The sequence below is a fragment of the Tamandua tetradactyla genome, chromosome 25 (assembly GCF_023851605.1).
Source record: "Tamandua tetradactyla isolate mTamTet1 chromosome 25, mTamTet1.pri, whole genome shotgun sequence".
Lineage (NCBI taxonomy): Eukaryota > Metazoa > Chordata > Mammalia > Pilosa > Myrmecophagidae > Tamandua > Tamandua tetradactyla.
Window position 1 is genome coordinate 9,807,196 of NC_135351.1, and position 27,398 is coordinate 9,834,593.

The following is a 27,398-nucleotide window of genomic DNA, read 5'->3' on the forward strand; positions in this document are numbered from 1 at the left end:
TAATGTAAACCAAACTGCCTGTTGACAGTGAATGTGCACACATTAAATTCCGAAATTACCTAGAAGTGAGATTGTGGGTCATGTGGTAATTCTATGTTTAATTTACTGAGGAATCACCAAGCTATCTTCCACAGCAGCTGTACCATTTTATATTCCCACCAGCAATACACAGGGGTTCCTGTTTTGCCACATCCTCACCAGCACTAGTTTACTATTTTCCTTTTTTTTTTTTAAAGTAGCCATTCTAGTGGATGTGAAGTGGTATCTCACTGTGGTTTTGATTTGCATTTCCCTAGTGGTTAATGATGTTGAACATGTTTTCATGTGCTTATTGGCCATTGGTGTATCTTTCTTGGAGAAATGTCTACTCAAGTATGTTGTGTGAATTTATCCTGTTTTGACATTTAAGTGTTTGCAATAATTGGAATCCATTGAGCTTAGGGAGGGAGGAAACCTTTGCAATGACCTGTGTAATTCAGGGAAGGACAAGTAGGTCAGCCACAGGGCTCAGGCTCCCAGCTGTCTTCTCACTGAGCACGAAATTACTGTTCAGACCATATTTACATATTATATTTTCTGCAAAGATTTGATATCCAGGATTGGTAGGATATAATTTTCTTTAAGGGGGAGGAAGAGGTTTTTGGTGCTGACCGTAAACTAACTGGCTTCTTGGTGTCCCCTCGTGTTTTATTTTGCTCAGGTGAAATGAAGCAATCCAGAAGTTGAATATAATAAAGCTAATCAGTGGCCCCACTGCCCCCCACTGCCTCATAATGTTTGCCCCTTTCCTGTCCCAGGTGTGACATTTGCTGCGTCACCTTCCGAACACATCGTGGGTTGCTTCGCCACAACGCACTGGTCCACAAGCAGCTTCCACGAGACGCCACGGGAAGGCCCTTCATACAAAACAACCCTTCGATTCCTGCCGGCTTCCACGACTTAGGGTTCACAGACTTCTCCTGTAGAAAGTTCCCACAGATTTCACAGGTATTCTGATTCCCCTGGGGAAATGGCAACAGTTTCCCAGGCCAAGCTGTGGGGTCTGACTTCCTCAGCTTGTTAAAACGCTCTCGTTTGTTTGTTTGTTTATGAATGCCATTTTATTGAGATCGTCACGTACCGTGTAATGGAAAAATGTACAATCAGTGGTTCGCCACATCATCATATAGTTGTGCATTCATCACCACAATCAGTTTTGAACATTTTCATTATCCCCCGAATAAAGACAAGAATAAAAATCTAAAAGAACATCCAGAACCTCTGATACCCCTTATTCCTACCCTATTTATGTACTTATTTATTATCTTTATTTTCTTACTCATCTGGCCATACACTGAATAAAGGCAGTATCAGTCAAAAAGTTTTCACAGTCACATCATGAAAACTCTATAGTTATCCAGTCATCTTCAAGAATCAAGGCTACTGGAGTACAGTTCAACCGTTTCAGGTCTTTCCTTCTAAGTATTCTAATGTCTGTTGGGTCTTGTCTCCTTTATCACACCCACTTGGTCCACAGTGTCTTCATGAGGCTTTGGGCTGAGCGCGGTGGGTGGCCTTTTCGGTAGGATTGGATTGATTTCATGTTAGCCGATTTAACCCTCCCGATTTTTGGTGCCTTTTGCATTCGGGTGTAAAGCTGTGAATAGTTGAGCACGACATAGACATATCTTAACTTGAACTTGTAATTTTTTAATCTTTCTTTAATATGTAAAGAAAATATCAGCATTGCAGCTAACTATTGCCAATATTCCCCGGAGTCCATTTTTAAAGTGTTTCATGTTTGTTCTCTGCTTATCATGCACCTCCTAACACTGTTTGGAAACTATTTTTTGCCCTATTGCAATAAATGAATCAGTAGTAAGGTTCTCCCAGTGCATGTGTCTCATACTCACTGAAATATTACATATGTGTACACCCAAGTAACCACACGGGATGACAGGACATCCCAGCACCCCTGATGGCTCCTTTGAGTCCCTTCCCAGGCAGTGCATACTCTTCTACATCCACAGAGCCAGCTGATCTTCAGATCAGCTGAAGTGCCCAAGCAGGGCACTTGTTTTTTTTTGTTTTTTTGTTTTTTTTTATTAATTAAAAAAAATTAACAACAAACAAAGCATTAAGATATCATTCCATTCTACATATGCTATCAGTAATTCTTAATGTCATCACATAGTTGCACATTCATTTCTTAGAACATTTGCATTGATTTAGAAAAAGAAATAAAAAGACAACAGTAAAAGAAATAAAAGATAACAGAGAAAAAAAAGATTATACATACCATACCCCTTACCCCTCACTTTCATTTACCACTAGCATTTCAAACTACATTTATTTTAACATTTGTTCCCCCTATTATTTATTTTTATTCCATATGTTCTACTCATCTGTTGATATGGTAGATAAAAGGAGCATCAGACACAAGGTTTTCACAATCACACAGTCACATTGTGAAAGCTGTATCATTATACAATCATCTTCAAGAAACATGGCTACTGGAACACAGCTCTACATTTTCAGGCAGTTTCCTCCAGCCTCTTCACTACATCTTGACTAACAAGGTGATATCTACTTAATGCGTAAGAATAACCTCCAGGATAACCTCTCCACTCTGTTTAGAATCGCTCAACCATTGACACTTTATTTTGTCTCATTTCACTCTTCCTCCTTTTGGTCAAGAAGATTTTCTCAATCCTCTGATGCTGAGTCTCAGCTCATTCTAGAGATTTTCTTAATCCCTTGATGCTGAGTCTCAGCTCATTCCAGGATTTGTGTCCCATGTTGCCAGGAAGGTCCATACCCCTGGGAGTCATGTCCCACGTAGAGAGGGGGAGGGCAGTAAATTTGCTTGTTGTGTTGGCTGGAGAGAGAGGCCACATCTGAGCAACAAAAGAGGTTCTCTGGGAGTGACTCTTAGGCCTAATTTTAAGTAGGCTTGACCTATCCTTTGTGGGGTTAAGTTTCATATGAACAACCCCTAAGATTGGGGGCTCAGCCTATAGCTTTGGTTGTCTGCACTGCTTGTGAGAATATCTAGAATTCAACTTGGGAAAGTTGAATTTTCCCCTGTTCTCACCATTCCCCGAAGGGGACTTTGCAAATACTTTTTTATTCACTGTTCAAATCACTCGGGGATTTATCAGGGCATCACTCTGGACAAACCAACAAAATCTCATGCGCTCCTCAAGGTTCCATGTACTTACTGTGTTCAATTAAGCTGTCTACATAAGATATTAGGAAATGCACTAGTCAAAATATAAATTTTGTACCAAATAAACATTTTTGGCTTTAGTCTCACACATAAGGTAAAATTTTAAAATATTAATTACCATCTATTTTCAGCACCCTACAGTAATGACATTCCTGTGTTCTTCCTCATTATGATTTGCTTCTAATCCTCTTCTCTATTCCCTTCCTTTTGCCCACCTGGGTTCCGTGCAGTCCTGGTGTGAAACAAACCTCCGCCGGTGCATCAGCGAGCAGCACCACTTTGTCTGTGAGACCTGTGACAAGGCGTTCCCCATGCTGTCCTCGCTCATCCTGCACAGGCAGACCCACAGCGCCGGGGAGCAGGGTCGGGACAGGCTCCAGGCCAAGGCCCCAGCCGGCGAGCCCCTGGACCAGAAGGTCTTCCTGGCCTTGCTGGGCCTGCAGCTCACCAAAGACATCCAGCCCGCTCCAGCCACGGAGCCCCTGCTGGATGACAACCGCGCAATCCAGTTGGAGACCCTCAAGGGTCAGCTACCTCAGGACCCCGGCTGTACCAGCATGCTGAGCCTGTCTCCTTTCGATGCCGCTTCCCTGGGTGGGCCACTTGCCGTCCTCCCAGCCACTAAGGAGGGCCTGAAGCACATGTCCCTGCAGCCCTTCCAGAAGGGTTTCATCATCCAGCCCGACAGCAGCATCGTCGTCAAGCCCATCTCCAGCGAGGCGGCCATCGAGCTGGCCGACATCCAGCAGATTCTGAAGATGGCCTCTGCAGTCCCACCACAGATCAGTCTTCCGCCCCTGTCCAAGGCCCCTGCCACACCCTTGCAGGCCATCTTCAAGCACATGCCTCCCCTGAAGCCAAAGCCCCTGGTCACACCCCGTGCCGTGGTGGCCACCTCCACGCCCCCACCCCTCCTCAATGCCCAGCAGGCCTCCCCGGGCTCGGGCAGCCCCAGCCTGCCCCCGCCGCCACTGAAGCTCCTCAAGGGCTCTGTGGAGGCTGCCTCCGCCGCCCATCTGCTGCAGGCCAAGTCTGGGATGCAGCCCGGTGCCACGGCCCAGCTCTTTCTTCAGTCTCGGCCGGAGACCCCGGGCCCGCCGGAGATGAAGACACAGCTTGAGCAGGACAGTATCATCGAGGCCCTGCTGCCCCTGAGCATGGAGGCCAAGATCAAGCAGGAGATCACAGAGGGTGACCTCAAGGCCATCATGACCGGGCCCGCCGGCAAGAAGGCGCCGGCCATGCGCAAGGTGCTCTACCCCTGCCGCTTCTGCAGCCAGGTGTTCGCCTTCTCGGGGGTCCTGCGCGCCCATGTGCGCTCCCACCTGGGCATCTCGCCGTACCAGTGCAACATCTGTGACTACATTGCCGCCGATAAGGCCGCCCTCATCCGCCATCTGCGCACACACAGCGGGGAGCGGCCCTACATCTGCAAGATCTGCCACTACCCCTTCACGGTCAAGGCCAACTGCGAGCGGCACCTGCGCAAGAAGCACCTCAAGGCCACCCGCAAGGACATCGAGAAGAACATCGAGTACGTGACGAGCAGCGCGGCCGAGATGGTGGATGCCTTCTGCTCTCCAGACACGGTGTGCCGACTGTGCGGCGAGGACCTGAAGCACCACCGCGCCCTGCGCGTGCACATGCGGGCCCACTGTGGCCGCGGCCTGGGCGGCTGCCTCAAGGCCCGCAAGCCCTTTGAGTGCAAAGAGTGCGGCTCCACCTTCTCAGCCAAGCGCAACTGTGTGCATCACGTCCTCAAGCAGCACCCGCGTGTACCTGAGCACGAGGTCGAGGCCTACGTGCTGGCCGCCGACAGTGCGGACGGGCCGGCCCCTGAGGCCCCAGGCAGGACGGAGGATGGCTGTGGCAGCTGCGGGGACCGCAAGCCCGTGGGGCCCTTCTTGGAGCCCCAGAACGGCTTTCTTCATGGGTCTTCCGCCCAGTCACTGCCTCACATCTCGGTCAAGCTGGAGCCTGCCAGCGGCTTTGCCATGGACTTCAGTGAGCCCCTGGACTTTTCTCAGAAGGGTCTGGCACTGGTCCACGTGAAGCAAGAACATGTCTCCTCCTTCCTGAGTCCTTCCTGCCTGGTCCCCTACGACTGCTCCATGGAGCCCATCGACCTGTCCATACCCAAGAATTTCAGAAGAGGGGAGAAGGAGATGGCGGCCCCAAGTGACAAGAAGCAGCAGGAAGAGGGAGGCAGTGAGCAGTCCTCCAGCTGCCCACCAGTGACCTTCGGACCCAGTGGGGTCCCGGAGAAACCCAAGGTCCCCACAGCTGTTGCCTCCCCACCAGAACCCCCTGGTCAGCCCCTGCAGGGCCCCGTTCAGCTTGCTGTACCCATCTACTCCTCTGCCCTTATCAACAGTGCTCCCCTTTTGGGCAGCTCCTCCCTCCTGAGCAACTCGGCCCTGATAAGCAGCTCTGCATTGTTGCGGCCGCTGCGCCCCAAGCCTCCCCTGCTCCTGCCAAAGCCCCCTGCATCTGAAGAGCTGCCCCCTCTGGCCTCCATCGCCCAGATCATCTCGTCCGTGTCCTCAGCCCCCACCTTGCTGAAAAGCAAGGTGGTCGACCCGGCGCCCCCCAGTGCCAGCAGCCATACTGCAGCCCCAGACCATTTAGGTGGCACAGCTCCCCAGGCTGTCCCCTTGGACACCGCCAGCCCAAAAGAGTACAGCGAGCCACCCCCGGCGGCCAGCAGTCCCGAGGCCGCTTCACCCAGTGAGCAGGGTCCAGCCGGTTTGTCAAAGAAGCGGGGTCGGAGAAAAGGGGCGAGGAGCCGGCTCAGGGCAGATAGCGGCGGGGTGGACCTGGACTCCAGTGGGGAGTTCGCCAGTGTCGAGAAGATGCTGGCCACAACCGACACCAACAAGTTCAGCCCGTTCCTGCAGACTGCCGAGGATGGCATCCAGGAGGAAGTGGCCGGAGTGCCTCCAGACCCCAGCCGGCCTAGTGATGACGAGCAGGGCAGCCCCACAGAGGACATGCAGCTGAGGGCCAGGCGGAGCTCCTATGCCAACTGCCTGCAGAAGATTACCTGTCCCCACTGTCCCCGCGTCTTCCCCTGGGCCAGTTCCCTGCAGAGGCACATGCTGACACACACTGGTAAGATGCTGTGAGGGCCTCCCACCCACCCGTCCCATCTCCCCAGCAGGGAGGCAGTGTGAGGGTGTGGGGGGTGGCACCGGGTGCAGGTTGAGAACTTGGCACCTGCTCCCCGTTCCTGTTCCTGCCTTCCCCTCTTCCTCAGCCTCGGAAGTAGGGCTGCGGGTGCCTAGCACCTTTTTCAACCTCTTTCCTTGGTCTGAGCCCTACTGGGATTCCCATCGTGTTGAGTGAGGTACACAGCATGGCAATGGCTTTAGGTGGGGGTGATCCCCAGCTCCTGGGAACCCACGCCTTCGCCTTGTCCCTCCTTATCCGAATGACTGTGATGTGGTGGTCTCTCATTCCCTCTGCTGAGCTCGAAGGGGGCTGGTGAGAAGAGCAGCTGCGCTTCCAGGTAATCAGAGCATCTGTGCTCCGTGCTCCGAAGGGAGACATCTCATCCGGCATCCTCAAAACAGCTTTCTCCATTTTGAATGTTCTGCGATGTTCTTTTGGCAACTTTATGTTTTTAAAGGGAAACATTGCAAGTTGTGATTTTGGCAGTGATCTCTCAGCTCACAAACGTGGGCACATCTTCCCCAGTTTGTTGTGGAAATTAGTGACAAATGGTGGTAAAATTTTTTTTTTAACTCAATTTATGTGAAAATTGTGATCTGTTCCAGAGGAACACCCAAATGTGATATAAATATAATATTCTAAGTAACAGGCTTAAATTGGCAAAAGTGATCATGGGAAAGTGTTTTTTTAAATGTTACTTCATATAACCTGGCTTTTAAAGAGACGTTTAAAATAAGGAATACACTTTAGTTTTATACCAGCTACTTGTAATACTCAGATAGCCATACAACTCTGATCTTAATTAGAATTAACTAAATAGCCACATAAATTTCTATCATTGAACCCCCAGGGGTAACTTCGATGAGAGCCTTACCCTTTAGGAGTTCATAACCCAAATATTAATAGCTAGAACCGAAAACAGAATAAAGAGTTGTTCAGTTTAGGATTACCAGATAAAGAAAATACAGGACACTCCATTAAATTTGCATCTCAGATAAACAACGAGTAATTTTCAGGCCACGTATTCCCCGCATAAGATTTAGGACAGAACTATACTGAAAAACGACTCGTGTATCTGAAATTCAAATTTAACTAGACACATCCTGTGTTTTGACTAGCTGAATCTGACAACCCCAGGTAGTTCCATGGGAAGGTAGTAGGATTGGAAGTGAGCCAGCGGAAGCTTTACTGAAGGCTTATCATCTTCCAAGTCTTTGGAGAAGCTCACTGAAGGCTGTTTCCACTAGAGGAGGTAGACCAGCCGGAGGAAGGTGGCTGAGCTGTCATTGCGAACAGGAAGTGTGTGGGGAGCAGATTAGAGAAAGGAAGGGCCAGCTGTTGAGTCACTGTTGGAGGGCCTGGAGGTCTCTTCTGTGGCTGTACCAGTCACCGAGGGTGCCCCAGAGATGCCAGCATTTCTTCGCAGTGTGGCGGAGTCTCAGATCCAGGAATGGGGAGTTCACGTCAACTGGGGACGTGCAACCAGAATCAGAATTTCTTGATTCGTGAAGCTCATGCTGCATTTCCAGGCCATCATTCTTTCCATTTGAAAGCATTAAGCCTAGTGAAGTAAAATAATCGTGCTAATGAAGGAAGTGGTGCATTCTAGAGAGGATGTAGTGCCCCCCACCTCACTGGTCTCTTTGGCCGCCCTTTGGGGTGATGTGTGTCTGTCACCTGCGGCGTTGATGGAGAAGTGTGTGTTTCTCTGGCTGTTTTTCAGAAAGCGGGTGGTGTGGACCTCGTTGTCACTTACCACTTGCCCTCCCTCACATCCTGCTGGAAGGCAGCCTCCCAGCCAGCCTCCTCCAGTCAGAGTCCTGAACTTTGTAGATCCGTGCACATTTTCTTCAAACCAAGGGTCATTTTTCTTCTTATTATTATTATTCATTGTTCAAGGAATTTCATATAACCCCATGCACTACTCTCCAGGTTGGTTTTATTAGGAGTCATTTGGTTCCTGAAATAGTTTTGCTTCTTCTGGAGAACCTGCCCACTGGGCCATTGGTCCTTTCAGGTTGACTTTTTTTTTTTAAATATCAATAGGCAGGTTACTCAGATGGTTAAAAAACCTTTTATAGCATCTCACAAGAGCAAACAATCCAAGAAAACATTTTCATTTTAACAGCGTGAAAACCAAATTCTCGTTTTTCATGAAGATTGATGAGAAAAAATTAAAAATCTTAGCCAACCTTAACCACAGTCAATAAAATTCACTTCCAACAAGGCCTCTACAACTTTCTATGTCCATCCATTTTGTCCCACATATTCCTGTTTCTCACTCTGCAATCACCAGTTATTTTACTTTGGGGGGGAAAATACTCTCTTTTTCCTTAACAAAAACATTTCCTGCGTACTTTACATTTTAAATTACTGGAAAAAAAAAGATTTTGAAATCAGTCTTCAAGCCAACACCCTACATAACACAATTCTTTCTTCTTCTTGTGAAAAATGACGTGTCTACAAAAGAGCAGTAAATTTCAAAGCACATCACAACAGTTAGTTGTAGAACAGAATTCAGAGTTTGGTATGGGTTATAATTCCACAATTTTAGGCTTTTACTTCTAGCTGCTCTAGGATACTGGAGACTAAAAGAAATACTAATATAATGATTCAGCAATCATACTCAATTATTAAACCCGACCTTCTCTGTATAACTCCATCTCCTTTAATCTTCCCCCCACTCTTTAGGGATATTTGGGCTATGCCCTTCTAAATTTTCATGTTGGAAGGGGTTGTCGATAATACGGGATAGGGGAATGGAAATAGTGGATGTTCTGGAGAAGCTGGCCCCTCTGCATTTCAGAATTTATCTGGGCTGGGGGCCTGTCTGGAGGGTGTAGATTTCTGGAAAGTTACCCTAGTGCATGGAATCTTTGTAGAATCTTACATAGCGCCCTAGGTGTTCTTTAGGATTGGCAGGAATGATTTTGGTTGGGGTTTGGCGAGTTATAGTAGGAAGCAGTGTCTAACTGAAGCTTGCATAAGTGTGACCTCCAGAGTAGCCTCTTCACTCTATTTGAACTCTCAACCACTGATACGTTATTTGTTACACTTCTTTTCCCAGTTTTGGTCAGGGTGGCAGGTCATTTATTCTTTTTTTTTTTTTTCCCATGGGCAGGCACCAGGAATTGAACCCGGGTCTCCAGCATGGCAGGCGAGAACTCTGCCTGCTGAGCCACGGTGGCCCTCCCAGGTCATTTATTCCTGAACATTCTATTCCCGGCAAGCTGACGGTCTCCCCAAGAGGACTGAAACAGTCAGCATTTCTTTCAAGAGTTTTCCCCGTCTCTTTGCAGATTCCTGCAAAAAGCTCCTCCATGTGAACTAAGGCGTTCTGAGGTCCTGGGGCTTGAATACCAGAATGTCATAATGGCTTAAAAACGTGGTAGTGTCTAAGTGGAGCAATGAAGAAGGGAGGTTTGTTTAGGAAGGCAGTGATGGCATTGGCGGGGACAAGGGGTTAAGGGGAGGCATGTACATGTAAGAACACTCTGCCACTTCTCCCTCCCCAGTTGCTGATACCCTTAGGTGTGTGTTTGGCCCCTGTTGCTGACCTCCCATCAGGTTATGCTGTTGTAATGGGGATCGGAAGCCTTGACTCTGTGGAAGGGGGAACATCCCAGGTTGGTAGAGAATCCCTTTTCGAGCGACTTTTCATATTGCATGATGCAATCCACATTTTGCCACGAGGAAATTAATCCTTAGAGAGGCCAAGTGCCTTTCCCGGCATCATGCAGGTAAGGATAAGAAGTAGAGATAGAATTCAAAGCCACAGTCTAGATACAGTCCAGATGTGCACCTCGATCCCAGGAAGTATGCAAGGCGGACCTTTCTCCACCTCGCTGTGTTCCGACAAGTCCTTCTCACAGATTTGAAAGTGGCTGAAGATAAGGGTAGCATGCAGATATCTGAATCAGAATATTATTAGTTAAATACATCATAACTTCCAAATTTTATTAGTTAGATGTATGGAAACCATTTAAGGGTTTGCTGTGTTTGGGTTTCATCACTATAACTTTCAAATACAACGTCACAATCGTCTCTATTTTATAAATAACATTAAAAGCCCTTGGCTGGGTTTGGTTCTGTGTTAGGACCTTTTCCATTCATCATATGTTAGTGCTGGAAGAAATGTGGGAAATCATCTAATCCAGCCTACTCATCACGGACTTAATATTTTCCTGGTAGAAAGCACCTGCTGGTGAATAATTTCACAGCCCATTCTTTCTTGGTTCCTGAGGTTCCTATCAGATGCTTCAACCAGAAATTTTGACATTGAGGCTCATTAAAGTATATATTTAAGAGTACAGAAATTAAACATGAAAACTATACAAAGCTGTTTTACAGGAAAGATTTGTTGGTTTTTTAATGCCATATTAAAATCTAGTTGCGAGTTCTAGCCCAAAGCTTTAACCAGTATCTAGTTATAGCTTGCGGGTATTATGTAAAGTAAGGTAAATGTCTTTATACTGGGAGGACAGGTAAAGAATTGCCCTTCATCTGACCTCCCAGAAAGTGCACAGAATTATGTCTTGCCTTTGTCTCCCAGACAGGCCCTCCACCCCACCCCCAAGTGGGCAGCTGTAGGTAGACCAAATGTCACATGTCCACCTAAGGCTTCACCTGCCTGCCAAGGGCAAAGAGCACACAGTGGCAACCATTTCTCCCTCTATGGCTCAGGTTCCAGGAATTGTGTTCTAATGAGGAAGCTGGCCGGCCCTTGTCATTTTTCACATCCCCTGGCCACTCTCCACCCCCAGCCAAGTTTCCTCCTTCCACTCCCTCCTCCTGCCTTCCCCCGGCCCCCCGCAGCTTCCTGCCAGTCGGGTACTCTTCCTGATTCCTTACCTTTCTCTGCCCTAATACCATCAACACTTGAGGAGAGAACTGTACCCTGTTCCTTTTTGTCCCCCTCCTGAGTATCCGGGTGTTTTCAGGCCCCAGGTGGAGGGTAGGGTGCCAGGCAACGGAACCAGTCCAGAGCCTCCGTCCTCATGCCTTCCTCCTTGCCTCTTACCCTGTCCTCGTGGAGCAGTGAAAGGGTGGAGAGCCCGAGATCCCTTCCTGCTCTGACCTTCCAGGGCTCCTGGCTTGTTCACTTTTTCTCACAGTTTGTTTTCACACCCTTTCTCTTGCCAGCTTGGGGCTCTCTTCTTTCCCTTCTCCCTGCCCTGAGCTTTCAAGCCACAAGCATCAGAGTTCAAATCAGCTAAGACTTTGAAACGTTAAGTGTGGGCAGCACTACTTTTAACTTTCCTAGGTGGCTTCTGGGACCCATTGAACCTGGCCCTCCATGCCCTCTCCAAGGGCAGGAGAAGCCTTTGCTACAGGGGTGGGCAGGGGGCGGAGAGGGAAGTCTAGTGGTGCCTGCCAGGCCATCCCAATTTTAATCTAACAGAGGTAAAAGGCCATTCATGGTTTGCCATCATCAGTGCCAGCACAGTTTCCTCTGAAAAATGATCAGAACTTTAAAAACATTTGATCACCTCTGCCTTATTAATCTTTTGCTAGTCAACTTGATGGCCAAAATCATTATCTAGTCAACAGACTTATTCTTACTGTTCACATCCCACTCTCTTTTGCCCCTAGTACCTGCCAGATAATAAAGTTTGATATAAAATTTCCTTCATTTCTTGACGGTTCTGAGAGAATGAAAATTGACTGGTGTCGGTTTTTAGCTCGCATGGCAGGGGGTCAGGGGAGATAGAGAAAAGGTGGCCTGTGGTTTAGGTACTTTTAAAAACACTCCCCATGGGCGGGCAATGGTGGCAGAGTTCTTGCCTGCCATGCTGGAGACCCGGGTCAATTCCCAGTGCCAGTCCATGCGAAAAAAAGAAAAGCCTCTGCTAAAGCTGTAATTTGTGGCAGTTAATGGAATAAATAAAATGATTTGTTTCTCTCTCTAGATAAGTTACAGTCAACAGGTTTGGTTTTGTTTTTTAAACCTGTACTATTATAAAATACTAAAAGGCCTAATGTTTTCTCATGTCCATGCAATCCAGAGAACACAATGCTATTTTAAAAGAAAGGCTGATTCAGCCAGATGCCAACTTGTAGTGTGAATTTGTAATGGCCTTCTTGCTGGTGTCACTTGGGAACCATCACTGTTGATACATTACTCTCTTGTCATTTGATTGTTTCTTTGAATTTAGCATTAATATTAATATCCATCATGGGACATCTGCCAGGCTGCCCAAACCAACTGTCTAAGTGAAGCATTTACAATTGTGACCACTACAGAGTAACCCATATAGATGAAAGTGAGAAGAAACCAGTTATTTTCATTGAAATCAGGAGTCATGGCATCATCATTTCTGACTTGTTTTCCTCTCTGCCCAGCTCTCTACCTTCAGCCTTGCATTACTCAGAAAAAGTGTGAGGTTGCCTTTGAACAATAAAATATTGAAGGAAAATTATCTTTTTCTTAGTTAAAATGGGGCCTGAATAATATTAAATGACATGTTCAGTACCTAATGAAGCACAGGAAGGAATTTGAAAGATGCACCAGTGGCATCAAAATACAACTAGTCTTCCTACAAAAGTGTGATTTTCTTTTCCTTTTTCACGTGTTTTTATGAATTCAGCAAACACGTACTGAACTTTGGAAAGGAAACCGTGTCAGTTAACCATGCTGTGCCACAGGTGTCCACGTGGAGTCTCTCCAAAGCATGCATGCCAGAGCGCCCTCCTTGGGGTTCTGATTCTCGGGGTTGCTGATTGTTCCCAACAGTTATATTTTTTAAAAACTCGGCAGCTGATTTGGAAGCACTGTCTTGAAAGGTTCTTAGCTCAGGGAGGGAAAAACTCCCTCTTTTCTTTGGTGACTACCCCCTGGCCCACTGTGGCAGGGCATCTGTTTCAGCGAAGATGTCGTGTGGCACCTGGAAATGTGCAAGGCAGCAGCCTTAGTCCATCCCCTGCGAAAACCAGTGGCCCCTTTGGGCTGAGCCCTCTGGCAACAGGCCCGCACTGTCCATCCAGCTATGCACCTAAACTAGGACAGGGGTGGTTGATATTGCCCCAGCGGTAAAGCTGAAGGCCTCGTGATTTGTGTTTTAAGCCCCTGACTTGCGTGTCTGCTGGTGGCAGTCCTTGGTACAGTCATGAGCTGTACCGGGCTGCAGCTTGTTGATGTTTGCTAAGACGGTAAACCTTCCTGCCTGTCATAGTGGGGCCTGTGGCCTTAGTATTGGGGAAGAAAAGGAGAGTCCCATGGTGCATCTTCTCCGTCCCGAAGCCCTTCTCGTCTCTGCTTGCCACCCACCACCATCCATCCTTCTTATCCACACTCTGCCCTTCCTTGTTCTTTCCTTTTCCCTCATCCGTCAGAGCAAACACAGGGCAAATGGCACAGGCCCTTTGCCTGCATTTTGAAACACAGTGTTTACAGTACAAAAGAAATCCAAATAAAAGGAGAGGATACGTAAACCGAGCCAGATAGCTCCTGGGGGAGGGTGGGGTAGAAGGTGGACCATTGCTCTGTCTTCCCTTTTCCCTCTTTAGGGAGTTTAGGGAACGGCAAGAGAGTGGAAGGGAGAGCATAAGGGCAGTATTCAGCACCAGCTCCGTCCCCTGTGGTGGACCAGGAGCTGGCTCGGAGGCTTCCCTTGAAGCACATGTCTTGATGGAGTACATCTTAGTCGTCTGCTGGTCACTTTATTTACTACCAACCAGGGCTGGAGAGCAAGGGGACAAAGACCCTGTTGAGTTATGAGAAGCTCTTCTTCTCTGCATCTGCGGAGGTCCCCGGCAATCCTGGGCAGGGGTCTCTGCTGGACAGCTCAGCAAGTAGGAGAGGATGAGTCCTGGAAAGTCGGAGCCAGGACTGGTGGGTCCTCCTCTTGTGGGGAGCTAGGCCTGTCTGGGCAGGAGGAGCTGTCCTTGACATGGCCTCTGAGGCCCCAGGTACCTCCAGGAGGGCCCTCGCGTGTCTCTCCGTCCCATCGCGCTCCCCCAGCAGCTGAGTTTCCTCACCATAGAGACTGTTATGAAAGGTCTTCTGGTTTTGAACCATCATAGGTGTCTTCTTGCCGTGCTCTACAGTCCCTTCCCATACTTTTAATTTGTTGTTGTGATTTAACATATTTTTTCTTATGATATTATTGTTTTGCTTTAAACCTATTAATCTTGGTTTCATTGTTAAAGTCCTGTTAGTATTTTGAAGATAAAGCCTAACCCTCCATTCCACTCAGGATAAGGAAAAATGTTCATTTTAGTTGTCAGCCTTCTCAGTATTTTTCTTAAAATGTATTTTGTTTATTTTCTTAAAAGGGGGTGGGTGGGAGGAGGGGGGGAGCCAATGTCGATAATCCCAGGAAAATAAATCAGCGCGACTTGTACTTTTCATTTCATTAGAAAGCCAGATAAACTTATATTTTTCTCCTGCTTCAGGTCAGAAGCCCTTCCCTTGTCAAAAATGCGATGCCTTCTTTTCTACCAAATCTAACTGTGAACGCCACCAGTTGCGCAAACATGGAGTTACCAACTGTTCCCTGAGAAGAAACGGGCTTATCCCCCAGGCAAAAGACAGTGATGTTGGATCTCATGATAGCCCAGGTAGTGCCTTCAGGTTACCGAGCAGGAAAGAAAGAGAGAGAGAGAGAGAGACAGGGTCCTTCGTGTACACTTGGTGAAGGGGTGTAGAGAAACCCAGCTGTCAAGTTGGGGTGGGGCTTCATGGGTATCAGAGACCCTTGTCCAGAAAGAGGGGCCCCGTCGAGGCTTTGGGGGATGACCCCGGGTCAGATCTGCCTGGGCTTAGCAGCCAGACTGTCTCATTAGCCAGAAGCCCAGGAGATTTGGGAAATGGTCCTGGGGCCCCTTGATTACTTTTCTGAGCTGCCAGAGGAAATCTGTCACCGTCCCAGTACAGGTCTTCTCTAGGATTTGGGGCCCCTCCTGGGAGGTGGGACAGGAGGGAGGGTATGCAGTTCCAGCTGGTGGTACCTATTGGTATTGTTTTTCTTTGTGACAACTCTCTTCCTGGCATAATACTTTCTTGTTTGAAAAACCACTCTGCATGCCCTTCCTTTAATCACATTTCTGCTTGACTTGAATCAGGGTATTATTCTCATGTGCTGTTACACGCTTCTTGCCTCCAGCCCCCTACAGAGCAATTAACTGCCCAGTACATCTTCTGCTGCCTTCCCTTGCCCACCCCCACCCCACCCCCACTTCTCTATTTATCTATGTCTCCTGTTCAGTGCATTCCATCATCTCCAGTCACTGGGCTTCTTCCCCACCCCCCAAAAGCAAACAAAACAACAAAGACCCAAGGCCTTCTCTGGGTCACTTAGACACATGACTAGTTGGTTATTGGTCAGTAACCATATTCCAGGTATTGGACTCTGTTCTGCAGAACTTGAAAGCTTTGACATTTCACCATTGCTTAAAGCCGAGGAGATTCCCCTGGAAATGTCTGTTGAGGGTTGGAATTTTGTCCTGTGGCTTCTGGCGTGCTGGATTTTCTTCCTTGATTGGGGTAGGGTGGTGTGAGGTGGGGAGCTGTGTTCCTATGGGAGATCTGCTGGGGGAGGCATGTGTGCTGGGGATGGTAGGAGAGAGTGCATCTAAATGGGGGGCACTTCCAGGCCCCCAGTGGAAGGAAGAGGAGTGGCAGGCTTCACGGGGGAAAAGTGTCCTCTTTGGCCTTTCCTGCACACCTCCTACCCAGCCCTAGCACAACAGATTTGGAGGTGCTGTTGATTGAGACCCTCGAAGGTATAAAATTATAGCTGCTCTGCCTGCCAGCTCCCATTCCACATAAATTGCCAGGCACCTTTTGAGTAGAGAGAGGTTAGGGTTCCCATGGATATGGTGCCAGGCTTTGGTCAGCCTACAGGAAACCCACAGCGATGCTCACTGCAAGCGATCAAATGCTATTCACATTACCTGTTGGCCTAGAACATTCTGTCTCAGCCTGGTTTAGGAAGCAGCTAAGTGATTCTGCCTGTACCAGTTCTGAAGAAGGGGAAGCAGCTCATGATTAAGGTATTTCATGGGAACACTTGTTTTTCCAAGTTGGAAAAACCCTTAAGCGTGACAGCCATGTGTGTTGGTTGTACATTTTGCATTCAGCATCTTAATCATACAGGTGGAATGCAAAAAAACGGAGGCTTCAGCTCAGAATGTGTAGTGTTAGGTTGGGTTTGGTACCAAGTTTTACATTGTGGGTTCCTTTTATTTTCTAAGTTTGCAGTTACGAGACCTGTATATCCAATTCTAAAGTCCTCCCCCACCCTCACCCTGCCCCAGAAATTGTACAGGTTCTCTTTAAAGGACAAAGCAAGCGTTTGAAGAAGTCACCCGAAGTTGTAATGTGAAACCAGGCAAAGAGAAAATACAAGTTTGGTTTAATTGTGGCCACAGTTCATGGGGGAAGAGGACTGAGTTAGAGGGAGGGCGGCAGGAAGGTAGAGCCCATTGATTTCAAGGAGGGTTTTAACCAGTTAAGGGTGATGGAGGGTGAAGGTTTTGTTCGAGGCTCCCTCCCAAGAAGATAAAAGTGAGGCTATGGGGGAAGACCATTAAAAAACGAAGCAAAAATGCAATCATCCAGTTTTAACAAATGTTCCACACCAATGCAAGTTGTTGATAATAGAGTGGCATATGGGAATACTGTAAACCCATAACTTCCCTAATAAATAAATTTTTTAAAAAAAGAATCAGAGCAAACTAGAACACCCTCAAATACCCAGCTTTTAATAAACAATAAAGACATCTCAGTAAAATTATTTGTGAATGGAGAATGCCAATATCACCAACATTATTTTGCCTTCTTAAGGATTTTCTTGCCAGTGGAATAATGCTTGAAGGCAACAGAATAGAATGGAAAGTGAATTTATACATTTATTATTTTTGTAAAACCTTCTGAAAAAAGATACTGTAATTAGAGTGCAATGAAGTGGTAAGATTTAAGATAAAGGTGTATCTAGACCATTTTATTGCATAAATAAAACGTACTGAAAAAAAAAAAAATGAAGGAAGTAACCAGGGAAGTTCTCAAGGGTTTTCTGGGATTGTCTGTTTACATTGTTTTGTTAAAATCCCTAAACATGTATTGTATACTGTGTGTCTCACTTTTTCAATCACCTAAGGTCCTTTCTAAAAATATACCTTCGATGTTCCCCTCTAAGAATGTTAAAAACTACTACAGTGGGGGGGAAATTCTAACTGAAAAGTGGCATATCGAATGTTCCAAATTCAACTATAAATTCCCTCTCTATGGGAAGATAGGGACAGTGGCCGAGTTGCCCTTGGGGAAAGCTCCTGGTTCTATCTCAGATAACGCGTGTGTGCATACAGCACCTTTGCGTGGGCTTCTTCCATCAGTGTAAGCGCTGAGAGGTTTTGAAACCCTTGTTCCCCCTCAAGGACGGCCAGGTTGCCCTCCCCAACCCAGTGTGGATGCGCCACGAGGACCCGCATTCCAGCACTCCGACCTGTTAGGGAAAGTGCAGGCAGTGCGGGCTTCCCTCCAGAGGTACCGTGCGGCATCAGGGTCATTATTTAGTTAAGTGATGTTGCCTTTCTCGGAAGTGACAGATAGATGGTAAATTGTTGAAATGACAATGAAAATTTCTGTCTTCCTTGAGGAACAGCTGTAGGTTTATCACCCCCCCTCCCCGCCCCCCAGTGCAGTCAGGATTCTTTCAGCCTTCCTGGGTAAATTCTTTAGATGTCTAAAGCAGGCATCAGGGACCTGTGGGATCGGACAAGTAATTCATGTTCGCAAGGCAGCCTGGCTTTTTTTATAAGTGGGATCCACTCAGCTGTCTGCATTCGGAATTGTGTCTTGACGAGGGTGAGGGTCCCAGCAGAACCTGCATTATAAGTGAATGAAATGTGAAGAGATTAAGTCTGTTGTCCACAACAAGCACTAATAAAAAGTGGTTTGAATTGCTTAAAACTTGAAGGTTATGGGCTGCCCTGCTAAAACACACTCCCCTCTAGTGGAGGTTTGGTGAGCCTAGCCACTCTCTCTCTTGTTCTCAGAAGGAAATCAGGTTAGCCTTTCACTGCATTTAGGGAGAACTTTCCATGCTGACCAAGGGCCTTCGAACGAGACTGAGCCAAAGGGAGCCTTAGGATGTGTACTTGGACTTGGTTTTATAATTTATGATGATTTTTTTTCAAGGTTTTTCATGTTAAAATATATTTCACTAAGATTAAAATGAAAGGGAATCCATGTTCTTGGGTGAAAAAATGTTGATTACGAGAAAGCCTAGTATATACAGACACAACATGGTGGTAACTATAGATTGTCTTTATATATATATATATATAAAAATGCCCACAGGCCAACATATATGGAACTGAGGTATTTGTACTTATTTATTGTAGAATTGGTACCAGAATTCTTTCTGTAGATACTCCCTATTGAAATACTCTAGCAAATGAGCCTCTCGTTTTTCCTTGGAGCGTGACCGAGATGTCAGTGTGTATATATCTCAGGGTTCATAGTCTTCAGCTTTTGGATCATTTCCAAAAACCATCTATTTTCCAAAATCTCCTGTTCATACTAGAGCTTCTGTCTCCTTCTGAAGCCTCTCAAGACACCCAAACAGTAGCTGCCTAAAGGTACACTCAGAATAAAGCAAATGAAATAAGACATGGGGACGTGCCAGGTAAACAGTTGTAGGTAAACCTGGAAGGGCCCCCCCCCCCCGCCAGGGTAAAGGGTAGGTGGGCATCTCTGCAGCCCCCGGAAGGGATGGCGCTCCCCCCTGCACCCCTGTCCTGGGTGACTGGACGGCAAACGATCGAGTCTGTGGTGTCGTGGGAGGGGGATGACAGAGACATGCTGGTCCAGACAGAGAATGCCCCATCGAGACATACTGCTGCCTCGAGAACTGCGGTCAGAGAGCTAGAACATTAAAAGCTGTGTGTCTTATGCTTGTGCTAGGAAACAGTTCATTTTTATCCTCTTGATGACCAGAGGAACTTCTGGGTCATTGCAATCATTAATTGGCCGTTGGATCCGCGGTCAAAACGCAGGTCCCTGCAAGCTTTGACGTCACTCTCGGAGTATGTGATAAACAGTTATTAATCAAAAGAAGACTGTGCTGGTTGATAAATACTGTCACCTATTCATTGTGGCCGATGTCACCAGAGTGTCGTTCCTGTAGACGGTCATTAAAAGCTATGGTGGACTTTTCTGTGGTTAGTTTGGCTCTGGAGAGTGGACAGAGAGGAGCAGGTGGGGACGGGAAGTCAGCGTCAGAGGATGCCTCCAGCTCCCCTTGCACCACACAACATACCACAGCCCCTTCCCCTCTTACGCCACCCACCTCCTTCCACCCCTTACCCTGTCTGGCATAAAAGGGGGCTCTTCTGTCTGAAACGTCCTTACCACCTGCTCAGGGTACTAACTATAGCTAGAACAGCCCACGACGTGCATGTGTCTCCTTGTCGCTTCTAAATTCTTTATCTGGAAGTTAGCTGTCGGGCCAGGAAGTGTGTGTACTGTAGAGACACAGAACCCATGCATTGGGTCATTTCCTTTGAAGCTGTCATCAGGTCCTGGGTTTGGGGTTTGGGATTATTTAGGATGGGTGGGGGTGCTCCTTTGTATGCTGCATGTTTGTGCAATCTCTCTGCACTGGGAAAATAACTTTTACAACTCAGCTTACTCAACCTGCCTGGTGCTGCGAGCCTCTGGAATGCCCCGGCTCTCTGCTCTCTGCACTGCCCTGAGTCCCTGTACCTTCTGGGGTAGGACCGGGGGGGGGGGGGGGGAATTATCCTGGGGAGCAATGGTGGTTTGCAGGTGATCCAGTGGGAGGGGAGGGGCTCTTGGGCATGACCAGCCCTGCAGAGTCAGCCTGGGTGTAGGCACAGGCCCTTTCTTAACTCTTCAAACTCCTCGTGGCCCTCCAGAGGTGGCAAGGATTTGGGGTGAGAGACTCCCTGACTGGCTCTGGGAGTGGGTCCAGCCTGAAGACACCATGGGCTCCCTGGAACAGGGTGCGTTTGGCGGCCACCCATCTCAGACCCTTCTTCCTTTGTGCTTGTCACACAGAGAGCCCCTCGGACGCAGAGACCTCAGCCGTGGGCAGCGACCTGCTGGACCTCACCTCCCAGGAGAAAGAGCCTCCATCACCAGAGGAGGTCCCTGGGCCCCGCCAGCCCCGGGAAGACCTCCCTGGGGAGGACGGAGAGGAGGAGGAGGACGAGGAGGAGGATGCAGGGACAGCCTCCCCCGTGCACCAGGAAGAGGAGGAGGCCAAGGAACAGCCCGAGCCGGAGGAGAAGAACAGCGGGGAGGAGAGACACGCAGATGCCCGGGACCCCGAGGACGACGCTGTCAGCAACCAGAGTCTGGACCTGGACTTCGCCAGCAAGCTGATGGACTTCAAGCTGGCCGAGGGCGCCGCAGGGGCGGGGGGCGGCAGCGACCCTTCCCAGCCAGAGCAGACGCACGCCTGTGAAGTCTGCGGCAAGAGGTTCAAGTTCGCAGGCACGCTGAGCCGCCACAGGAAGGCCCATGGCCGGGAGGCGCAGCGGGTGGAGCGCGTGCCTACCCCAGATGCAGAGGGCCGGGCTGCGGGGGCGCAGGGACCAGAGCCCCAGGACGACGACGAGGAGGAGGACTCGGAGGCGCAGGTGGAGGAGGAGAAGCCCCCGGAGGCTCCCGTGGAGGCGGAGCCAGCCCCGGGCGCTGGGGACCCATCCTCTGGGGAAGCCTCCGCTCTGGCGGAGAGGCAGAGCGAGGAGGCAGAGGGCCTCTCTGACGGGGAGGGGGCGGCCGACAGAAAGTCCTCTGAGAAGAGCGATGACGACAAGAAACCAAAGACAGACTCCCCCAAAAGTGTGGCCAGCAAGGCGGATAAGAGGAAAAAGGTCTGCAGCGTCTGCAACAAGCGGTTCTGGTCTCTGCAGGACCTGACCCGGCATATGAGGTCACACACAGGTAAAAGGGGGTGGCCCAGGCATCGCACTGGGGTGGGGGTGGGCGGACCCGGAGCCTTACTGCAGGAGCTGCTGACCAAGTTGGGGGTGGGGCATGGGGGGGGGGAGGCAGTCACCGGAAGCCCCTTCTGTCTGACCCAGCTACGTCTGTACGTGTCCTTTCAGCCCAGGTGAGACACACCTCTTAATTGGTGTATCTCGTAGTACCCAAGCAGCACAGAGCTCCTCGCAGTCATACAGGGATGGTTTCATAGATTCGGCTCCTGAGCCTCAGTTTCCCCAGCTGTAGAATGAAAACAGTGTCAGCCCTGCCTGTCCCCTGTCACTGTCTTTCCTGTGGTGTTTGGTGTGCTTGGCTTACTGGTGGGTGTGCTGGTGGTGGACCAGACTGTGCTTCAGGGTGAAGGTTTGCTTGCAGGTCCCACAAGCAGGTGGAAGCATGTGGAAGAACCCTGGGTGTGGAGCTTTGGGGGCTGCATTGTCTCACCCTAGCTAGCCCCAGGCACAACCCCAGGAAAGAGCTGTGGGGTTTGGACTGGGAGGCATGCTGGGAGTCACGGTGTCCCTGCCTCTGTTGGGAAGACACCCATATCTATCCCAGTGGGAAACTGCTGTAGACCCACAGCCACTGAGGGACTGTCCCTCCTTGGCTTTGCATCAGCAGGCCCTCACCTGGCCGCCTCCCCAGCATGGGGCTGCAGAGGGCCTGTGTCTCAGAGCACGCGTCCTCATTCCCCTTGGGGTCCCACCACCCACAGAGCCAAGAGGACAGGCTCCAATAGGGATCCTTTTGGCAGAAAGAAAGAAATTTCAGTGTCCTTACTCATGAAGCCAAAAGATAGAAACATCCTTTTCTACCACCACCACCCCCCAAAATAAACAGGCTCCACATTCCAGTCTCAGCTTCCCTCCCTCATTGCTGCACGCCCAGGCTCACCCACACACTTGCGCCAACCTTGTGCGTGGGCAGCTCGGGCCAGAATTGTAGTCTGTGCTCAGGGAGATGGAAGGACGGTGGGGTTTGGCTCTCAACAGAGAGAGCCCCTGACAAGTGGTATTTTCAGCTGCTCACAACTCGGTGTTTGCACAAGAGGGAGAAGCCACAGCTGTTCCGTATCAGAACACAGAGGGGACTGTCTTCTGCCTTTGCCCCAGGAAGTACTTCTGTGAGCGCACGTTTTGTCAGAGCCTGTGAAGATGGGGCCTGCCCCTGTGGGAGATGCAGCCTTTCCCATATGATTCTTTCCCAGGCTCTGATAGATACCCAGATGTCTCCTGGGGCTTTCCCTTTCGAGGCTCTGATTTCCTGCATCCGTATGTAAAAAGCATAGGTTAGCAATTAAAGGAAGAGAGCAAAACCTGACCCCTTTGATCCCTGCTTTCCCAGGTTGCCAGATCAGACAAATACGGGGGTTTCCCCCAAGTGGAGTGAGTCCCAAACCCCTGCCACCAACTACTTGCCAGCACCTATGCCCTTTCTTCATCTGCTCCTATGGCCCCCACACTCGCGTAGCTCTAGTATGGGTGGCATCCGTGACCTCACGTTGCGGGGACGTGACTTCTTTCTCCTGTCGCTCCAGGGGAACGGCCGTACAAATGTCAGACCTGCGAGCGGACCTTCACCTTGAAGCACAGTCTGGTCCGCCACCAGCGCATCCACCAGAAGGCCAAGCACGCCAGACACCTCGGGAAGGACAGTGACAAGGACGAGAAGGGCGAAGAGGACAGCGAGAACGAGTCCACCCACAGTGGCCACACGCCTGTGTCAGAGAGCGAGGCTGAGCCGGCCCGGGGCATCAGCAACCACGTGGCGAGCACGCGGAGCCGGAGGGAGAGCCTGGGGCGGACGGGCGCCGTCTGCCAGGCCGAGTCCGGCAAGGGCGCCCCGAAAGTGGCGCCCATTGCTGGCCCCAAGGACCGGGTGTCTCAGAGCCCCTCTGACCAGGAGAAGACTGTGGCCTTCGGGCAAGACCTTCCAGAGCCACCTAGCAAGAGGCTTGCCCACCCTGTCCTGGGCACTGCCAGCAGTGCCTCGCAGCTCTCGGGAATGGAATGACGGTGTGGCCTGTCACTCCAGCACATGGACAGAAGCCAGCAGAGCAAAGTGTCCCGAACCTGTATTTCACGAGGTTTCCTCAGTGCCCTTCAGCTGTCAGGGAGTGAGAGTGAGAGAGAGAGAGAGAGAGAGCGCGCGTGGAAACAGAGAGCCGGAGCATGCCAGCCTTGCCTTCAGTGCCATAGCCTTACAGCGTAACCACGCGAGAGACTAAAGAGCGGACTGATCCGAGTGCCTTAACTACTCTACCAGATGCTTTGGTGTCAGAATTTTTTGTTTTGTTTTGTTTTTCCAAAATGACTTTTTTTAAAAAAAAAAAAAGAAAACAAAACAAAGATTTTAATGAATTACTTGGAGAGGACATTTTCATTTAAGCATTAATGTTATCTTTTGTATCGGTGTGCGTGAGCTTGTGAATCTGTGATTGTACTTTTTGTTCTGTGAGCTGGAAACAGGAGAAAAAAACAAAACAACAACAGAAATGCCCTGGGATACCCATAGCCAATAACTGGAAGAAAATTATGTGAATTCCATGTAAACGACCAGAGGAAATATGGCTAAAATGCTAATTTCTCAAAGAGACCTTTTTCTTCTCCCCCTCCCTTTTCTTTTCCTGTCCATTAAGTGGTGAAGCTGTATTCTGGCCCAAGGTTATTGCAGGATGTGGTTGATGAAGGTTTCAAATTTGGTTCAAGCCCAAACCGGGAAAGATCCTAGCTTCAACCTCGTACACGTCTCCACCCTTTCAGCGCTAGAAATGGTTTTACTGTTTCCATTTCAAGACGTTCATTCTCAACCTGACAGAGAAGAGTTACCTGGGCAACTTAACCTATGGAAAGATAGGCACAGCTGTTCATAGAGTTGCATTCTCTCCCCCACACCCTTTCGATATATGTATTCTTAATAATATTATTTTTATTTTTATTTCATCAGTTTGTTAGTCTCTGCAGCTAGCAGAAACAAATGGGGGCAGCCCTGGTCCTGGTCCTGGGAAACCTGCACCTCCACCCACACCCCCACCAGCCCTCTCGGGCAGCAGCTCTTCTACTGTACTCAGACCAGCCTTTCTTCCATGACTGGAGAATCCAACGGAGGCCACTGGACGGCCCTTCCCAGCCCAGCAGAGGTGCAGCTCAGGGGGAGAAGGGGGGCGTGCAGGGAGGAGGCATCTGGGAAGGCAGAGCGTCTGGGTCCGTGCCTGCATCTGAGCGGGGAAGTGATGCCATCTGTTCCTCACAGGCAAGGTGTTCTCAGTCTTCCCAGTAAACAAGCTTTTACCCACGTGTGCTACTGTCATTTGCAAGGCGAGGAAGTACTACTACTACTGGTGATAAAACTACAAATGCAAGATTAAGGAAAGAGATTTCTATTTGCCTTCCTGCAATCTGGGGTTGATGCTGGAAGATAAATAAACTTGTTGTTTCTTAGCTTCTTTTAGGAAACCTGAAATCCACCTGGATGCAGAAAGGTGGGATTTTTTTTTTTTTTTGTCTGAGGATCCTATGCAGGCACTAGAATTCCCTCACTGTAACTGCCAGCAGTGAGAAGAGAGAGATATCCTACTGTAGCTGAGCTTGTGTTCAGCACCCTGTCCTATGGCCAAGACCTCTAGGACGCCGGAGCCATCGTGCTGCCAGGGATTTCCAGTGCTGTTCCACCACTCAGACACTCTCTCTGCCTTCCCCTGCAAGGAGGCAGGCCCCCGCCCCTCATTTCCCCTCCCAGGATCCCTGCCTTGGTGGTGGGGGGGGTTGCCTCTGGGTGATCCTCTTTTACCTAAACTTGTGCACACATAGACACACCCCAGTCCTCTGCCAATTTCTGGAGGCTGATGTCCAACCACCCAGACTTCAAAGGAAGATGCGGACTCTTAAGAGATTGAAAAGTGCTATCTCTGCCTGCAAAAGGAAAAAAAAGGTTGAGGTATATATGATTTTTAACTGTATTAGGGATGTATGAGCCAGTTTAAAAAACGAGGTTTTATTTTCTCTCAAGTGCACGCCAGAACCAGTGACCCCTTGTGGAAGTCAGCCAAGCGAGGGTGGCTTAGTTAAAACCGGTTCATACATCCCTTGGTTTTGTTTTAGGGTTTTTTTTTTATTATTGTTATTGTTATTTTCCTTATTATTATTTGGGGTTTCCTTGTGCTTTGGTTCTCCTTTGCAACTCTCCACACTAAAACTCATGATATTGTGGGGGGAGAAGCCATGGCTAAATTCTCCGCGGCGAAGAGATGTAGCAGCAAATCAGCTCCCGGCACCGCAGCTGGGCCTGCAACGCGCAATAATCACTATTGATTTAAAGCTTTACTTAGCCTTGATCTGTACCTTCGTAGTCGATAAGGTCTTGCCACATTTTATTAGCGAGGTTGAGAAATGTATTATTCGTTTGTTGTTCTTCCCCTCCCCAGTATTAAACTGTGAAATTTGTGATTCGTTTTAAACTCTGGGTGAATCATAGCTTAGTTTGCATGTCCAGCTAATTTGTTTCTATACATTTTGTTTGATTCTCTTTTTCCTTCTCTCAGGGCTTTTACAAAAAAAAAAAAGTATATATATATATGGATCATCTGAAAAGTTTTTTGAGGTGCAAGTTTTTCTTTTTTCCTCCTTGATAAATGGACATAGTACTGAGATTCAATCACTACATTAAACTTGACTGTGAAAGCAAAACAAAGAGCCCCTGAAAGGCTGTTTTCCAAATAGCGCTGGGGAAGCCACGTGACAGTCAGAAGCCAGTTTCAGAACTGCATCCTATTTTCTGACCCTCTGTCTCTTTCCTCTCCTCTCTTTCTTCAAGAAGGAAGTTAATCCTAGTGATTTCAGCCCATGCATTAAACAGGAAACGATAATAAATGTGTAGAATTTCGTATTTTTCTAAAGGGAACTTTAAAAACTGCTGCTACATGTTATGTACAAAACTGGTTTATGCCACATGAACAGAGAATCACAAGTTTGGTTTTGGTACTTTGTTCCTCTTAGTATTCAGTTGTATAGTACTTCCAAATTCAAAATTAAAAGAAAAGCTGTTCTGTATCAAACCATCTAAGCAATAAAACGTTATATTTCAAAAAGTACAGGTTGGCCAGTGCCTTGGCTGTTGTATGACTCGCCGTCATCTCGCCCGCCGCCTGTCTGCAGACAGGTGCTTTGTGCTGGACGACGCTGGGGGAGCACCGGGTCTGTTGGCTGTCTGCAGGGGTATCTCAGTGCCTCAGAAGCTCTGTAGCCAAGGTGACATCTTTAAAAAATGGGCCTTTCCCTCTTGGCTGCAGTCACAGAGACTGTGTTGGCAGAGAATGGAAATTTACAGAAGTATATGACCACCATCAGAACTTCAGAACTAGATGCTTCATTGCAGGGCCTGCCCAGGGGTTGATTTCTTTCTGGGCATGCGGGCCAGCCCCAAGTGCCCAAGCAGGCAGATGGCAGGGGCCCGGCCGGGAGGGCTAGACAGGAACGTCTCCCAGTGACATTTCAGCAACAGCTAAAGAATACAGGAATTATATTTTCAAGGAGACAACACCTGAGAAGTTCACTTTGCCTTTGCCTCCTCCCCAACCCAGGTATAAGCAATTGAGTGACCACCTGGTGGAGGGGCACCCAGGTTATGCAAAATCTGTGCAGGCAGGCGTGCTGAGCCAGGAGAGGGCCAGCAGGACAGCCACCCCAAGGCTCAGGGCAGTGACAGTGTCAAGACCCATGTTTGGGGACATCTGTTCATTGTAAGGGGGCAAATGGGCTAAGTCTTTTATCATCCAAATAGGTAGGTTCTCATCAACCTACTCTGAAGGGGAGTTGGCTTCAGGGTTAATTAATGGAAGATAATGCTTAAATGTGATGTTCGTACTACACATCTGTGAGCCAGGTTGCAGCAGGACCAGAGTTGCAGCACCTTGCCCTTCCCTGGCTACTCTGTGGCCTCCTCTCTGCAGCTGCCGTCTCCCACCCCCACGCACACCCTTCCCTCAATCCCCCGAGGCTGGTTTGATGAGATACCAATGAGGGGTCCTCACCTGTGTTAAAGCCACCGGTGACTTCCAACTAAAGA

General features: G+C 48.8%; 1 protein-coding gene across 9 annotated transcripts in view; it reads left to right on the forward strand.

Annotated features, from left to right (window-relative positions):
* RREB1 (ras responsive element binding protein 1) overlaps window positions 1-27,009 on the forward strand; it is a 189,605-nt gene extending 162,596 nt beyond the window's left edge. For 7 of the 9 annotated variants that reach the window (XM_077143516.1, XM_077143514.1, XM_077143513.1 and 4 more), the window contains 5 exons: window positions 798-987; window positions 3,439-6,319; window positions 14,774-14,938; window positions 20,403-21,293; window positions 22,873-27,008. In XM_077143516.1, coding sequence (XP_076999631.1) covers window positions 798-987; window positions 3,439-6,319; window positions 14,774-14,938; window positions 20,403-21,293; window positions 22,873-23,348 — 4,603 coding nt within the window. In that variant the 3' untranslated portion in view covers window positions 23,349-27,008. Of the gene's footprint in view, window positions 1-797; window positions 988-3,438; window positions 6,320-14,773; window positions 14,939-20,402; window positions 21,294-22,872 lie in introns of all 9 variants that reach the window. The other 2 variants (XM_077143521.1, XM_077143522.1) reach the window with 2 other exon arrangements.
* Window positions 27,010-27,398: the final 389 nt, after the last annotated feature.